This window comes from Henckelia pumila, chromosome 4 (assembly GCF_033568475.1).
Source record: "Henckelia pumila isolate YLH828 chromosome 4, ASM3356847v2, whole genome shotgun sequence".
NCBI lineage: Eukaryota > Viridiplantae > Streptophyta > Magnoliopsida > Lamiales > Gesneriaceae > Henckelia > Henckelia pumila.
In genome coordinates, this window is record NC_133123.1 from 228,146,749 (window position 1) to 228,163,264 (window position 16,516).

Here is a 16,516-nt window from a genome sequence, read left to right on the forward strand (position 1 = left end):
TGTATGCATGTGTTAATTTTTTTTAAAAAAAATTCTTTGTTTTTTTATCTTGGATCTTGTTTGCTTAATTGTTGTTTAATCCGTGATTAGTTGTTTAAAACCGAGGTCTCACACTAAGACTTCAAACAATACGTCTTATGGCCTAAGGATGCAACTCATGACAGAAAAAGCCCAAAAACAAACACAAATTTTTGGAGCCCAGAAGGCGCGCCCGATCGGTCAAATTTAACCGCCCAGGCGCCTTACTTTGGCCACACTTACTGCCTCGAAAAAAAAAGGGTGCGCTCGGTCGGTATAATTTGACCGCTCGGGTGCCCAACCTTTTCTGAAGCCCACTGTTTCGCAAGGTGAGAGTTGTGCTCGGTCGGTCATCACTAAAAATAATAATAAATATTATTTTTTTAAAATTAAATTCTATCCAAAAAGAATAATTGATCATAAGACCTTGCCTCGCCGCGCCGGCCGGCCGCGCGTGTGTTTGTTGCATCAATTAGCGTCTTGCCTCTTTACAAAACATCGGTGCCCTAAGGGCTCAATCCCATAAACCAAATTTGGGTTATTTAAGGAGTCAAACACATTGGAATTGTTTCAATGTGGGATAAACCAAAACAAATTTTCCCTCCAATTTATTCACCAAATTTGAATTTATTCAACACATTGGGACAATCCTTTCAAGCCCTTTCAAGCATCCTTTCAATCTCTTTCAAGCCCATTTCTTTCCACAATCACAATTCATTCAATATTTCCAACAAATATTTAGGGGTGTTTGAATTTCGGATAAAAATAAAAAATTCATAAATTTAAATCGAAAAAATTAAACACCGAAATAAAAATTGAAATTTGAAAATTTGGACATAAATGTTAAAATTGAAATTTATTTGGTTTGGTTTTTGATTATATATATGTCAAAAGTCAAAATTGAATCGAATGAAAACCCAAAAATTTCATTAGATTAATGATTTTATTTATATTATATATTTTATGAGATGATAAATAGTGAATAAAGAATTATTTTTAATAATTTTTAGTTGATCTTGTTTATTTAAGTCATTTGACTTTGAATTTAATGGTTGAAAAAGAAAATACGTAAAAAGATAAAATATTATATTATAAAATATATTTATATTATTAATAATTAAAATAATTGTATCAAAATCAAATTAACGGATCGAAATAACCGAACCGTTCTAGTAGAAAATAGAATCAAATCGAAGAAAAACGGTTCGGATATTAGATTATATATTTCTAAAATCGAAAACCGAATCGACCGATGAAACACTCCTAACAATGTTAAAGTAATGAGACTGTATTTTAAGTTACTTATGATGATATTTTTATGTTAGTTATGGTTTAGGATTTCAACTTTGATCATTCTTCTAGAAATTGAGACTGGACCATAAATCAAAGTAAGTTTTCTCTCAAATTTTCTTTCCACCTCAAGTTTTACCGCTAATTGTAGGTTCGATTTATACCTCAAACCAATTCTATTACTACCAAAGCTTAGACCATTAGACCAACAATTTTTCTGGTCATGTCTAATCGAATTTTAAAAAATTTATATAAAAACGCAACACGTGCATCAATTTTCACTGAACGTTATCTTACATAAAAAAACTCGTATTTTCAAATTAATGTTAATGCTTAAAAAATTGTATGTACATATTAAAATGAAAACCTAAAGTAGACTCGGGCCCATAAACCACGTACGTTTATATATAATACTTGCATAATGGCACACACACATTGCATGTGTAAAATCATATAATATATTTAATATTGTATGTTATGTATAAATATTATTTTTTCGATAATATTTATTTATTTTTTATTTATAAAATAATATAAAAATAAATTTAAAATTTATTTATCAATTTATCTTATCTATAATGTTTAGTTGAGAAAAATATGGAAATTTGAAATATCGAAATTTCAAAAAAATAAAAATAAAAGTAAAAGTGTAATATTTATATCACATAAGGACAATTTCGGCAAATGAAAAAATGGTGTCTAAGGGAAATATTCTTTATATTATATATATATATATACATAATAAAAATCTAATCGAAACCCAAACACAAACCTTAGGCTAGGCTTGGCCATGGAGAAGGAAAATTCGAGTCGCAGACGAGACAAACACCACCACCACCACCACCGTTCCAATCACCGGGATGTTCTTGACCGTCGAGAGGGAAGCGTTGATCGAGATTCTCGCCGCGAGAAATCGAGAGAGGACAATCTGTGATCCCGATCCACTAGCAGAACTCATACGCTGAGGACAATCTCTCCGCAGATGTCCCTGCTCACCACAAATATAACAAGCACCAGTAGCCTTCCGACACGAAGCTGCAGGATGCTTCCCACCACAGTGACTGCAAAACTCCTCCTTCTTCTTCTTCTTCCCAAAACGGAATATACCCCGTGAGCCACGAGAACCAGATGAAGTAGTAGAAGAAGACATAGGTCCAGATTGCACAACAGATTGAGCCCTAGGCCCAAGAGATCCACTAGGTTGTCCTGTCATCATAAACTGTGCTTGCCTATTACTGTTCTCCACTTGACGGCAACGGTTCACCAAAGTCTCATAAGATGTCGGATCATCACAGACGACAACTTGTGAATAGATATCTTGATTCAATCCTTGCAGAAAGATATCATACTTGGACGCATCACTGTCATTGATATGAGGACTGAAAGGTAGCAGATCAAGAAATCGTTGCTGATATTGATCAATAGTCATTGATCTTTGCCTCAGAGTCAGCAACTCCATAGATCGTGCCTGTCGAACTGCTGATGGAAAATATAGTTTCTGAAACTGCTGACAGAAATCCCCCCAAGTTACCTGTCCTCTCTCCGTACGTGTCTGAGTAGCCTTGGCATTCCACCATAAGCGTGCTCGATCCTCTAGAACAAATTCTAGAACTTCCAGTTTCTGCTCTTCAGTGCAATCGAAAGCTCGAAAATCACTCTCGAGTTTGGACATCCATCCTCTCGCTTGTTCAGGATTTTCGCCACCCAATAAAAGCTTTGGTCCTACTTGCATAAAATTATTAATAGAGTAGCGACGTCTACCCTCAAGAGGACGATGTCGATCCTCATGATGATGACCACCTTCCTGAGCAACCCTACCATGGCTCTCATCACCTCTCCCGGCCATATCCTGAAAATATTTGCACATTTAAAATCCCAAATACGCACTAATTACTCAAGACTAGACTAAATCCCAAGTACTAATCACAAAATCTAAGAATGCTCTGATACCAAAAAGGTAGTGACCCTGCATTGAATCACCTACTAACTGACAACTAATAGCATGCATTAAAAAAATGCTTAACAGAGTAAAACGTGCGGAAACATAATTCATAATTTACATATCAGCTTAGTAAAACATATCCATGCTTAAAACTGTAGTGATACAACCATATCAAAAAGCTTAAAAGTAAACATTATACAGCTATATCGAATCATGCTGTATAAATAACTTCTCAAGGCTCCTGCTCCCTAGTACTGCCTCCAACTACCAGCTCCGTCCATCCTGCGATCTGCCCCGTGGAATAGGGTGTCCAAGATAACAACTAGGAAGTGAGAGCTAACACCCAATACATAAACATGAGTAAACATATATATATGACGCATGAAACATGATGACTGGTAAAGGGTCATCTGAAAAGTCATGCTCAGTACCGGCACCACATGAGTGCTGCCACCGCACGGATCAACCTCTGGGTGCAACCACACTCGTCTAGTACACCAGAGTAGTCAGACATACATGTCCCCGCCGTCGCGGTACTCTCAGTGACAGACTATCGAGTATAGAGCTGAGCGGCTCTTTAATCAGGTATATCAAGGTATAGGCTCAACGTGTATGTGCACATGATATATGAGTATAGAAAGCGGTAAAGTATACATCATGCCACATAATAATGCCAAATAAATGCAACATATAAACATGTATACTCGCTGATAATCTCAGTCAATGTGTACGTACCTCTAGGCTAGTTCAAGTCTAGTAGGATCCTAGGTTTCAAGCCTATATTCAAAAGTTCACCGTATCACTACACAAGTTCTATAAGCCTTAACTAAGCTAATAAGTACTCCCAAAACTTAAATAGATTTTCGGACCATACCTTCGTCCGTCGATAGCCCTTTGGAGTCGCTAGTCTCGGATGACTATAACCACACATGATTATTTCAGTACCTCTATTATAACCGATAGGGCCCTCAAGTGTATAACTCACACTATATAACTGAAGAAGAAAACTCGGGAATTCGTATTTCAAATTGAATCCGAATGAGCCCTATTTATAGGAAAATTTTCGGTCAAGTTCGGACCCTCCAAACTCGGGTTCGGATCGTCCGATCCAGCTCACTGCCTGCATGCGAGACACGTCGAGTTCGGACCGTCCGATCGCCACTTCGGGCCGTCCGAAGTATTCTAAATCCGACACTTGTCAAAATCCATGACTGAGTAATCCTGCCTGCTTTGCACAAGGGAGTTCGGGCCGTTCGATCCTGGTTTGGACCGTCCGAACGTGCCTTAACTCCGAAGTCAACATGCCCTTCTTCGAAGCCCCCGGCTTGCTGAGTTCGGATCGTCCGAAGTCCTTTTCGGACCGTCCGAACTGGCCAAAACTTTGGAAGCCCAATTCTTAATTCTGAAGTCCGATTAAACCTCAAAATTGGTTAAGTACTAACCCTTAATAATGTTTAACATATTATTATCTTAAAATGGAATCTGAGTTACTACATAAATAGTGAATAAAGAATTATTTTTAATAATTTTTAGTTGATCTTGTTTATTTAAGTCATTTGACTTTGAATTTAAAGGTTGAAAACTAAAATACGTAAAAATATAACATATTGTATTTTAAAATTTATTTATATTATTAATAATTAAATAATTGTATCAAAATAAAATTAACGGATCGAAATAACCGAACCGTTCTAGTAGAAAATCGAATCGAATCGAAGAAAAACGGTTCGGATATTATATTATATATTTCTAAAACCGAAAATCGAATCAACCGATGAAACACTCCTAACAATGTTAAAGTAATGAGACTGTATTTTAAGTTACTTATGATGATATTTTTATGTTAGTTATGGTTTACGATTTCAACTTTGATCATTCTTCTAGAAATTGAGACTAGACCATAAATCAAAGTAAGTTTGCTCTCAAATTTACTTTCCACCTCAAGTTTTACCGATAATTGTAGGTTCGATTTATACCTCAAACCAATTCTATTACTACCAAGACAAACACTCCTATGAAACGGTCTCAAGGGTCATTTCTTTGAGACGGGTCTCTTGTATGAGTTATCCATTAAAAAATATTACATTTTATTCCAAAAGTATTACTTATTATTATAAATATGGGTAGGGTTGACCCGTCTCATGAATGAGACTGTCTCACAAAAGTATTACTCTACTACCAAATCTTTAGACCAATGGTCATGTCTAATCGAATTTTAAAAAATCTTTTACTATTTATTAAGTCTAAACACCTTATAAAAACTTTGGTGTCATGATTTATTTTATAATTATCCAAAAATGCCCCTTCCATCCATTTTCCTTCTAAATTCAACCAACGTTAATGGTAATTTCAAATCAAGTTTCATCAATTAATTGAAAATTTGTTAATTAAAGGGTTTATACTTTAATAATATAATAATATATATATATATATATATATAATAATAATAATAAAAATCTAATCGTAACCCAAACACAAACCCTAGGCTAGGCTTGGCCATGGAGAAGGAAAATTCGAGTCGCAGACGAGACAAACACCACCACAACCACCACCGCCACCGTTCCAAGCACCGGGATGTTCACGACCGTCGAGAGGGAAGCGTTGATCGAGATTCCCGCCGCGAGAAATCGAGAGAGGACTCGGTCGAGAGAAAGAAGAGGAAAGAGACTGACAAGAGAACTAGTGCTGCCGAAGAAAATGGAAGGAAGAGGCCTAGGTTTGATGATGTTAAGGATGATCGTGGAAATTCCTTGGAACCGCAGGATGCTGAAACCGGTCTGATTGCTAACGTGAGCAACTAACTATTCCTCCTCTTTTCTGTAATTATATTATATATTTTGTCAAATCCTGTTGACAATGCTGAATTCAGTTTTATGGACGACTGGGTACAATATTTAGCTCGACCAAGTAAATTAAGCAGGCGACCTATGGTTGAATACTTATTATGCAATTAGCAACAGTACTCGCGACATTAAATTTGGAAATTGTTTTGTCCTTTAGGAATTTTTATTTTGGATTGTTTTAACTGCACGAGGCACTTCAAGTGTCTGCAAAATTTAAATAGCTTTATGTAATATGCAATTGTAATGTAGTTCAGATGGTAGCGGAGCTAGGAATCTCGCACAGGGGTGACTGGAGAACTCAAAATATAACCAGGGGGCTAAATCTTTTCTTATTTTTTTGAAATATTTAACAATTAATTACTTAAAATTTGTAAGAAAATTTAAGATTGAGCTGTGCAGCAACCCTGCCAACTCCACTTTGACTTCACCCAGGAGTTCGGAAGTTCCCTCTTCATTTGGTGGTTTGAGCACTTTAATTATATCCAATTCTAATTGAGATTATAGACTATGTATTGAGATTATCTATTAACAATTTCTTATGTTATTTCTTACCGGTTTTCCTCAAAACGTGACGCTAACGTTTTTCCTGTTGGATTTTTATTTTTCTGTATTCTGGAATACTTCAATCCTTTATGAAACTTGAATGATGTTAATTTTCAGTTGTTTGAAGTGTCACCACCTTTATTCAAGTCTCCTTTTCATCATTGTTTCGGGATCACTTAGGCAGTGTATTTTGAGATGAATCTACTGTTAGTTTTGAGTTGTAACTTGTAAGTGCCATCACATGCTGAAAGATTGAATTTTTACTTGTTTATTAGCTTTCAATACCTGAGCTGGTATTGTAATCCATGCTCTTGATTTGGAAGATTGATGGGATTCTACTTGCAGGGTGCGATTGGATCAACTTCTACAACATCTAGCATTTTTCCTGGAGCTGTTGTGGCTCAAGTTCATCCTCCTGCTACAAAGGTATCTTCTATGACAAATGAAAATAAGGGAGTTAATATTAGCAGATCTCATGAGGTTCCTGGGAAATCCAGTACAGATGGGACAGCTTCGGATGCTGGAAAGAGTGCAGGATTATCTCTTGATGCTTTAGCAAAAGCTAAGAGAGCTTTACAAATGCAGAAGGACCTCGCTGAAAGGATGAAGAAGATACCATCAGTAAGCTTCTCATTTTTTTGCTACCTAAAATGCAAATTCCTAGATGTGTTTTTCTTATGCTGAAACAGATGCTTCTCAGTGGGAGATGATATATTTAAGGTTGGTCTTTTCTTGCGCTCTTTCTGAAATTTACCATTTGTCTTTATTTCACCTTGTGTAGTTGAACAGAGATGCTCGTGAAGGAGGAGAGGGTAGTTCACAGATGGGCGAAAAAGAGATTGTTAAAGTTTCTCCATCCACTAAAGGTAAATTGTCCTCGACATTTCCTCTTGCAACCCCCCCGGCTACAGATCTTGTTGGAGTCTCGCCAAGCTCATCAAGCGTGCCTGTTGCTCCACCTCCTTTAATTCCAACCAGCGGTGGTTTGCCTCATATCCTTGGGCTCACTACGCAAAAATATGAAGCTGTAAAACGTGCTCAGGAGCTAGCTGCCAAAATGGGGTTTCGACAAGACCCAGAGTTTGCTCCCCTCATTAATATGTTTCCTGGGCAGATACCCCCAGAGGTTACTATTCAGCCAAAGCCCTCTAGAGCACCTGTTCTTCGTTTGGATGCACTGGGTAGGGAAATTGATGAGCATGGCAATGTGGTGAATATTTCAAAAGTGAATAGCTTGAGCACCCTCAAGGTATCATGAATTACCACCATAATGATTATAATAATTAGTCTGAAATATTGACGATTTTCTTACTTTTGGATAAGAAAAAAAATTTGAATTATTGTTGAATGAGTTATAACTTATAAGAAAGGAAAAATGAAGGTGAAAGACATTATTATCATTCATATATTTTTTAATTTGTTTGATCGTAAGTAAATAGTTTTCCATATTATGTCCCAGGTAAACATCAACAAGCAAAAAAAGGATGCCTTCCAAATTCTGAAACCTGAACTTGATATCGATCCAGATATAAATCCTCATTTTGATTCGATGATGGGGATTGACAAAAATAAGTTACTGAGGCCCAAAAGGATGACTTTCCAGTTTGTTGAGGAAGGAAAGTGGTCAAAAGACGCAGAAATCATTAAACTAAAGGTAATTTATTTGTGCCATTCTGTGAGGATGTTTAAACTTTAGGAAAATTTCCGGATCCTCTCTAATTCTTCTGAAATTGGGCTTTGACAGTCTCAATTTGGAGAAGCAAAAGCCAAGGAGCTCAAGTCAAAACAAGTGCAGCTTGCAAAGGCAAAATCTGAGCCAGATATTAATCCAAATCTCATAGAAGTGGGTGAGAGAGTTATTACTAGAGAAAAACCCAAGGAGCAAATTCCCGAAGTGGAATGGTGGTAAGTCAATTTCGACTATGTTGAGTATTTTGTTTCTCTAGTTACATTTAAAGAAGTTGTTCTAATCTGAACCCCACCATTTGTAACCTCTTGGTGTTTTTTTATACATTTGTGGTGACGGGATTCACCTCTGCCTTGAAGGAGAGGCTGTGCTGGTCCTTTTTATATTTTGAGTGATCACTAGAACTATATTTTTGAAAATATATCTTTGTACACCTTTTAAGGTAAAGGGTTACACTTTGAATTGTTTGTGCTTGTATGAATATTTGGTACCTGCTATTGTTGGGCATATGCTTAAATTCCTTTGAAAGTGGAGTTCTTTGTCACAAAATATTTGGCAGAGATTAGTCTAAGAGGCAGGCTATTCACCTAGCTGCTTTTCTTTGACCTGTAGGGACATGCCTTTTCTACAATCTGGTGCTTATGGTGATGTGCTCGAGGGTGACATAGATGAAGATAAAATGAAAATGGAAAAGATAACAATATATGTTGAACACCCACGACCTATCGAGCCTCCTGCTGAAGCACCTCCTCCTCCACCTCAACCTTTGAAGTTAACCAAGAAGGAGCAGAAGAAACTCCGCACACAGCGTCGATTGGGTCGGGAGAAAGATAGGCAAGAAATGATTAGACTGGGTGTACTGGAGCCACCAAAACCTAAAGTCAAAATGAGCAACCTCATGAAAGTGCTTGGATCGGAAGCAACCCAAGATCCTACAAAGCTTGAAATGGAAATACGAAGTGCAGCAGCTGAGCGTGAGCAAGCTCACATTGATAGGAATGTTGCTCGAAAGCTCACTCCAAAAGAACGCCGTGAAAAGAAAGAGAGAAAGCTTTTTGATGATTCGAATTCACTTGATACAATTGTCTCTATTTACAAGATCAATGACCTTTCTCACCCCCAGGCTCGTTTTAAGGTTGATATTAATGCCCAAGAAAACAGGCTTACAGGATGTGCCGTAATTTCAGAAGGTATAAGCGTCGTCGTTGTTGAAGGTGGTGCCAAACCAATCAAGAGATATGGAAAGCTTATGCTTAAGAGAATCGACTGGACTGCCTCTGTTAAGAAAGAAGACGAGGACGAGAATGATGATGAGGATAAGCCCCTTAACAAATGCCTGCTTGTGTGGCAGGGAAGTGTTGCCAAACCAAGCTTTAACAGATTTTTCGTTCAAGAATGCAGAACTGAAACAGCCGCGCGCAAATTCTTTTCAGATCATGGCGTCGCTCATTTTTGGGATCTTGCTGTTAACTTCACCGAAGAATCAATATAATTGGAGAGTTAGATGCAGGCGAAAGTTCCGTCTTCATTTTGGTTGTCAATTGCCTGTCTTTAGTAAAATTGGAACCATTCTGTGATGAGTTAAGAGCTGTCTTTAGTAAAATTGGAACCATTCTGTGATGAGTTAAGAGCGTAGGGCACGGTGTTGGCTGTGACTTCACTGGTTTTCTGCCTTATTTTTGTGAACCATCTTGTGCTATGCTAAAGTTCCCATTGAAACCCTCTCTCAGTAGCATTTTGTAACTTGTTTACTTGGATGCTGCAACTTTCTTTCCAACCCTATTTGTAAGAGATTTTCTGCTTACATGCTATTAATTTCATACATGATTTTTCGTATTTTATAGAACATTATTACCGATTATTTAAAATATAATTCATACTTAGGCCCGTTTGGTATCAACAGCTAGACTAGAAAAAAATTGTTTTTTTAGTTAATAAGGTGTTTGGATGTTCATTTAAATGTTTAAAAAAACATTTTTTAAGTCAAAATTAGAGCCATTTTGTTTTAAAAAATATCTACTAAATCCAAATGGGTTCTAAAGCGTTTGAGAGAGCTACTCCAGTCCTCGTACAAAAGAGTCATACGTTCACAATGCAATGGAATTTCCAAAAGATCTAATTTGAGATTCCACAAGAAGACACTGAAGATCGAGACTCGGAGCCTAAAAGTTACTAATGACAAATGTATCCAAAGAGTCGAGCCATGCAATGGCAAAATGAATATCCAACTTGATCTGGATATGGTGATATAAAACTCAACTTCATCTTTAATTTCTCATGAATATCCACAGCTTACAAATGTAAAATGCTTGATCTGCTTCAGCAAACATAACATGTGCCAAGTACAAATGCCAACCGTCCATTTTTGCATATGTACAATATATATATCACTGTTCCCAGGTCACAGCCAGATTAGATGCAGATTATAATTGACAAGCAAAGTCATCAACTTCTCAAATGCAGACCCTACGATACATATGCTTTCACCACATCTGTATAGTTGCAAACCAAACCTGTCCTTGGACATGTGATTTTACCATTATTTTGCTTCGCCATCTCTTCAAGAGCCTGTACATCAAACAAAATATTAGAAGGTACATCAAAAAATTTTCCATGCTTTGAGAAGACTTGAAACCAACCACAAACCTTTGTGCTGTAAACATAGCCATTTGGCAGGACAAGAGGAGGATTTTCAGTATCCATTAGTGCTTTACTTATGTAGCAAACAAGTTTTGAGTGATGCTGTTTTGAATATGGCAGAGACTGTGCTAATTTGCGAAAGCCCTCCTGTGACAGAGGATCCTCTTTTGTACAATCATCTTCATAGCAAAATCTACTCGTGTCAAAGACAAAACCAAGGAGAGGAAGAGGCATATAACAAAACTTAAGTAAAAAAAAAACTATCATGCTGAAAATTAGTAATATCCATCTTAAAAATATTCAGGCTACACATAGAACACGGATACGGTGTTTTCAGTGCAGATAAGCCCGCTTGCAGATATATATTCAACAATGGCTCAAGTGTCATGCCATATAATCTGCAGAACTCTTGCTTAAATTGGTCAACCAGGTAGTCCCATTGCTTTGCTTCAAATAAAACCTGGAAGAAAGCAATCATGAAGTTTAATATGTATTTTTGTTATTAGCACAGTATCTACTTAATGAAATGGAAAAACTCACAGCAAACAATACAAACACGGAGGAATTTAATGGTTAGTTATACATAGGGAGAAAATTAAATTATTCAAGTAGAGTAGAATGTTCTGAATTTCTTTCACGGTTCCCATCACGTTATTTTTCCTCTCTTCACAGGAAAAAAGGCTAATTTAGTTTCTTAAATTTGTCAAATTAAGTTATTTCAATATTTTCCGTAGTGCATTATGGTGATCCGCTTTCAGCGTGTGTGAGTGTATGCTGGGAGGAGGGGGGAGAGAAATCTGGGGAGATGCCAGAACGCACCCAGAACTGAACTCTGGGAAAATAACTCCATCATGGCTGTCGTAGAGGTAGTTTGTCAGCTACCTCTTCAGAGAAAAAGTTGCAGCTAAGATATTATTGGGGAGATTGGGTTTATTTTCTCTATGGGTGGGGAAGCAATAAGCATTCTAGGCGGGACTTGGACACACGGACTCGTGGAAAGCAGACTAGACTCATGGACACTATCTCTACCTTTTATGTGGTTTATTTGCTACATCTTTAAGTGCACAACGTCGATAAGATAACATTAGATGTCAAAAAAATCAACCAGGAACTAAACATCATAGTTAAAAGTTGATGACTATATCTAAGTTACAATGATAAACAAATGAAAATATTCTGCATAAAAAATGATGTATTACTTGAGGGCTGACAGGTGAGAGGTTAAAGATGCTCCATAGAGATGTGGGTCCTGGGGTCACCACTTCACTCATAAAAATATCACACACTCTTGAATAGGAAAACATGAATGTATGAATCAAACCCACTTAGGAGTAGCAGCCAAAGAATCACACAATACGAAAAGAGGATGTTTATTTTATCACAAAAAGTAGTAGTCATATCACCATTGTAACAAATAACAACTTATAAAATCATTAAAATAAATCAACAGTGACCCACAGAAACTCGATCAAGTCCTATTTGCTGACTTATTTAACCATCATAATGAAAAATCTCGCCTTAAACCAGAAAACTGAATCTTCGCACCAATAGAGCACAAGGATTTATGAAAATTATTGATGGTATAATAAATTGAGTAGAAATTGGATTTCACAATACTGCCAAGGCATCCAGACCATAGATAGAGCTAGGGGTGGCAAATTTTATATAAATCCCGACCCGTCCCGATTCCCAACCCGATCCCGTCCCGAAATTTTCCCGACCCGAGTGGTCGGGATTTTTCCCGACCCGATTAATTTCGGGATCGGGATCGGTATAGGCTACTCTTCCCGACCCGACCCGACCCGACCCGACCCGACCCGACCCGACCCGAATATAAAAATAATATTTTTTTAATAATATTTTTTAATTAAAAAATAATTTTTTTTTAAAATTTTATGTTTTAATATTAATTTTTTAATAAATATATACCATATAATGTTTTTTATATTTATCTTTTTTAATATTAACATTGAGTTATAAATTTTTATTTTGTTTTTTTATTATTATGAATAATTATATGTTTTTTATTAATTAAAAAGTTGTTTTAGTTTATTTGTAATGTACTAAAAAAATGTTTTAGTTTTTTAATGGTTATATATAAAGAAATTTTAATTTATTTGTAATGTATTAAAAAATTGTTTTATTTTTTTCATAATTTTTTTTTAAAAAAATATTTTCATAGAATTTTTTTTTGAAAAAAATATTATTCGGGATTACCCTTTTCCGACCCAACGGGATCCCGAACATTCGGGTCCCGACACTTTTCGGGTGCGGGATCGGGAGAAAAAAAATATCTCAATTCCTATCGGGACGGGAATCGGGTAAGGGGGTTACGGGACGGGTCCCGACCCGATTCCACCCCTAGATAGAGCAATACGAATTTTAATAGGACAGGTAAATAGGTTTCACCTTGTACGTAGCACATTCAGTATTACTTCTAAAAGCAAGTGTTGCCATGACTCGCTGCAATTCTTTCATATGGGTAGCTCCCCAAGGAGCCAGATACTTCCGTGCATATGATATAGCCGGCATATTGTGTTCAGCTCTCACAAACTCAATGAATTCTTGCAGTCTCAGTTGAAACTCAAATTTGCTCTGCAGAAGAAAATCAGAAAGAATCTGGTTAAAAGAAATAATCAAGGAAACTTTAACATCATTCATGACACTATAGTTTTGGCAGAAGCAACTGTAGCAGGTGGAAAGAATGGTGCTAGTCTGTGGTAGTATTAGAATCAAGAAAAGTAGATATGGTGATTTGCCTTTGACTTCTTCAGTCTGGACTTGTTATCAGCACACCAGGCTAGAGCAGGGGCCACATCTTTCTTTTGAAGAGCATCAATGACTTTTTTTGCTTCATGAAACATATCTATATCAACGAGATCCTGCTCACAGATACCAAAGATTATCTATATGCCAGCTATCATTTGGATAAGAGCAACATGCAATATGAAGTTCGTCATAAAGGACACCTGAATATTGCTGCTCTCTGCTAGCTTCACAGCTGTGTCATAGTATGACATTCGCAACATGTAGTCAACAAGTATCCGCTTCAGGCGGATGTTGTTCCATTCTGACAAATTGTCCACCTCTACAGATTCTAAATGATCCAGTCTAGTTCGGCATCTCTGAGCTTGCAAGTGCTCGGTTCGACTTTCCTCTTCCAACTGATCAATCAAACATCAGATTTAAGAACCTCTGATAATTCAACTCCAACTTTCAACCGAGTGCAACCAGTAAATACCTTCACGACTAAACCCTAAATGTATGCCTCAGACTCTCATAAATCGAATGCCAAGACCACTCCTAATTCAAGCTAATACACTAGAAGTTAGATTGACAGCTGAACTTAAGTGTTAAGAGAGATTAAACTACCGTTGAACGTGTGGCCAGATTTTGCCAAAAACTAGATTTTTCTTAACAGCTATAATTTTCTTGATGATTGAACTTGACCATCTAAACAAAAATATATTTGAGAACCTCAAACTTTGAAATTCCTTTCACCATAAAACACTAAGAATGCAAATATTGTTAGAGAGAAGACGCGTTTCTAAATTACACACATGTTTTATTGGATACTTCCGCAACAGAAAACGAAAAGAAAGAAAAATGTGAACTGGAAAAGAACTTTTGTGCGGAAAGAAAGCGAAATAAAATGTGAAACGAAAAAGAAAAAAACCTTTCTTTTAAGGCCGTTCAATCGGGAGACAATAGAATTGAGTTGGAGAACAGCGTCGTCTCGCGAGATATCTGAATCTGCGGCCACCGTGACGGCGGAAATCACGGCTGATACCTCCTTCTCGACGGCGCGGTGGTTGGCTCGGATCGTTTTCTTGTAGTGCTCGAAAGGAACACGGAGGAACTGATGTTCCAGTTTCAGAGACTCGGCCAGTTTCCCCATCTTCGACGGAGTAGTGGCGCCCACAGCGGCGTCGCCGCCGGAGTTGCCGTTACTGAGTTGCGCATCGGTGTCCATCGGAGAAGACATTTTGTTTTTCTTCTTTTTTCCTGTGGATTCTTTTTAAAAAGGGCAAACTAGAGATAAATCCCTAATCAAAACACAAACTTAATGATCAGTCCATTTGTCATAAAATTGTAGATTTCCCCAAAGTCTTTCTCAAAACTCTCTATTTCACATTTTATATCATTTTCTATTTAAATATTATTTTATTCCCTAAAACTTTATTTCCCGTGAGAGAACTCTTCAACCTTTCCTTTTATTCTTCTTTTTCCCCTCTCTCTTCTTCACCATTTCTCTCGGCACTAACCAAAAATCCCAATCAAAAAAATTGAAAACCAGCGAGTCACCTCCTCAACTCTGCCCCTTATTCTCCTCCTTTATCTTCTTTTTCACCACTCGTTTTCGCTCGACGGAAAAAACCACCCATCTACAAAATCCCAGAGTAAGATCTATAAATTGAGGAAATCAAGGGATGGACAATCAATGTGTCCGAAAGAGTAAGCTCTTTTTTTCTTTGGCAAATGACATATACAAGTTTCGTGGCATTTATTTATTTTAACGTTTTTATCGGTGGAGAAAGAGACAAATAAAGAGTTTATTTGATGTTCCATATATGCTTGCAGGTATTGTGGTTGCTACAATACTTTCAATTAATATTTTTCCTCGAAAAGTGTAATTAGAAATCATGTTTAAATTTTCAATAATCATAAAACAATTTTTATATTTTTTTGACAAATTATTAACTACGTTGGTCGAAAGAATCAAAATTGAACTCTCATTCTAGTCAATCCATATGCCTTAAACCATTATACGTATATTAAAAAAAAATGTGATGTAATTAGTATTAAGTACAAAATGAAATTTAGAATGTGACCATCATAATAGTGTTCAAAATCACATTTAATGGAAGAAAACACACACTTTTATAGTAAAAAATATATAGAAGACACGATATCTGGCTTCTTTTCCCTTGTAGTGGTAACTGGTAATTAAATGAGAGATGGTCAAACAAAACAAATGTATATGTAGATGCCTTGAATGCAGAGGATATTTTAGCTTGTGTACGTATATTGCCTTCAAACACGTAGGAAAAGAAAACATAGTAAAACAGAGGAAAATGAAGGTAAAATAGGATAGACAAAAAAAAATTCGTAGAAGGCCTGTAAGGTTTATTGCATTCAATTAAGCTGTGAATTTTTTTCGATTCCTTATCTGCTGCTAGATTTGTTGATAGGAGTTATTGAAATTCTTAGCTACGACATCGAAAAAGATTGGTCATTGTACTCCCTTAAATTTCTTCTTTGGGTTCAAGAATATTTAAAATAGCTTCTTACGCGATTATTTTCAAAAAGTTAAATTGATTTAGTAAAAAAAAAAATAGACTGTAAATTTCTTATTTTAATTGTGTGTGCTTATTATTTGAAAATCAATGACTAAAGGACGATGTGATCCCGAGAAATCCATGTGATTGAACATTTGTGAGACCTCGATTCTAAACCTCTAATCTCGAGATATACAATAATTAAGCATAAGAGAATCCAAGATTTAAAAGCAACCAAATATGTTTTTTTTTTATTAAATAGTGCTCGCTCGAT

At 36.4% G+C, this 16,516-nt stretch overlaps 2 protein-coding genes across 4 annotated transcripts; one reads left to right on the forward strand and one right to left on the reverse strand.

Moving 5' to 3' along the window:
• The first annotated feature begins 5,725 nt into the window (after positions 1–5,725).
• LOC140863672 (protein RDM16) lies at positions 5,726–10,042 on the forward strand. 3 transcript variants are annotated; one of them, XM_073267262.1, is made up of 6 exons: positions 5,726–6,039; positions 6,982–7,257; positions 7,418–7,885; positions 8,096–8,290; positions 8,381–8,541; positions 8,936–10,042. In XM_073267262.1, exons 1-6 carry the CDS (start codon positions 5,749–5,751, stop codon positions 9,813–9,815), a joined length of 2,271 nt encoding a protein of 756 aa, XP_073123363.1. In that variant the 5' UTR covers positions 5,726–5,748; the 3' UTR covers positions 9,816–10,042. The 3 variants fall into 3 exon arrangements, with proteins under 3 accessions (XP_073123363.1, XP_073123365.1, XP_073123364.1); XM_073267264.1 differs by lacking the exon at positions 5,726–6,039 and having other exon boundaries at positions 6,982–7,062; positions 7,139–7,257; XM_073267263.1 differs by lacking the exon at positions 5,726–6,039 and having other exon boundaries at positions 6,988–7,062; positions 7,134–7,257.
• Positions 10,043–10,572: 530 nt separating this feature from the next.
• LOC140863973 (protein MAEA homolog) lies at positions 10,573–15,078 on the reverse strand. Its single transcript, XM_073267796.1, has 7 exons — positions 14,640–15,078; positions 13,933–14,127; positions 13,723–13,845; positions 13,373–13,558; positions 11,290–11,423; positions 10,970–11,156; positions 10,573–10,891 (listed from the first exon to the last, which is right to left on the reverse strand). The coding sequence occupies exons 1-7, from the start codon at positions 14,946–14,948 to the stop codon at positions 10,790–10,792; spliced, it is 1,236 nt and encodes a 411-aa protein (XP_073123897.1). The 5' UTR covers positions 14,949–15,078; the 3' UTR covers positions 10,573–10,789.
• Positions 15,079–16,516: the final 1,438 nt, after the last annotated feature.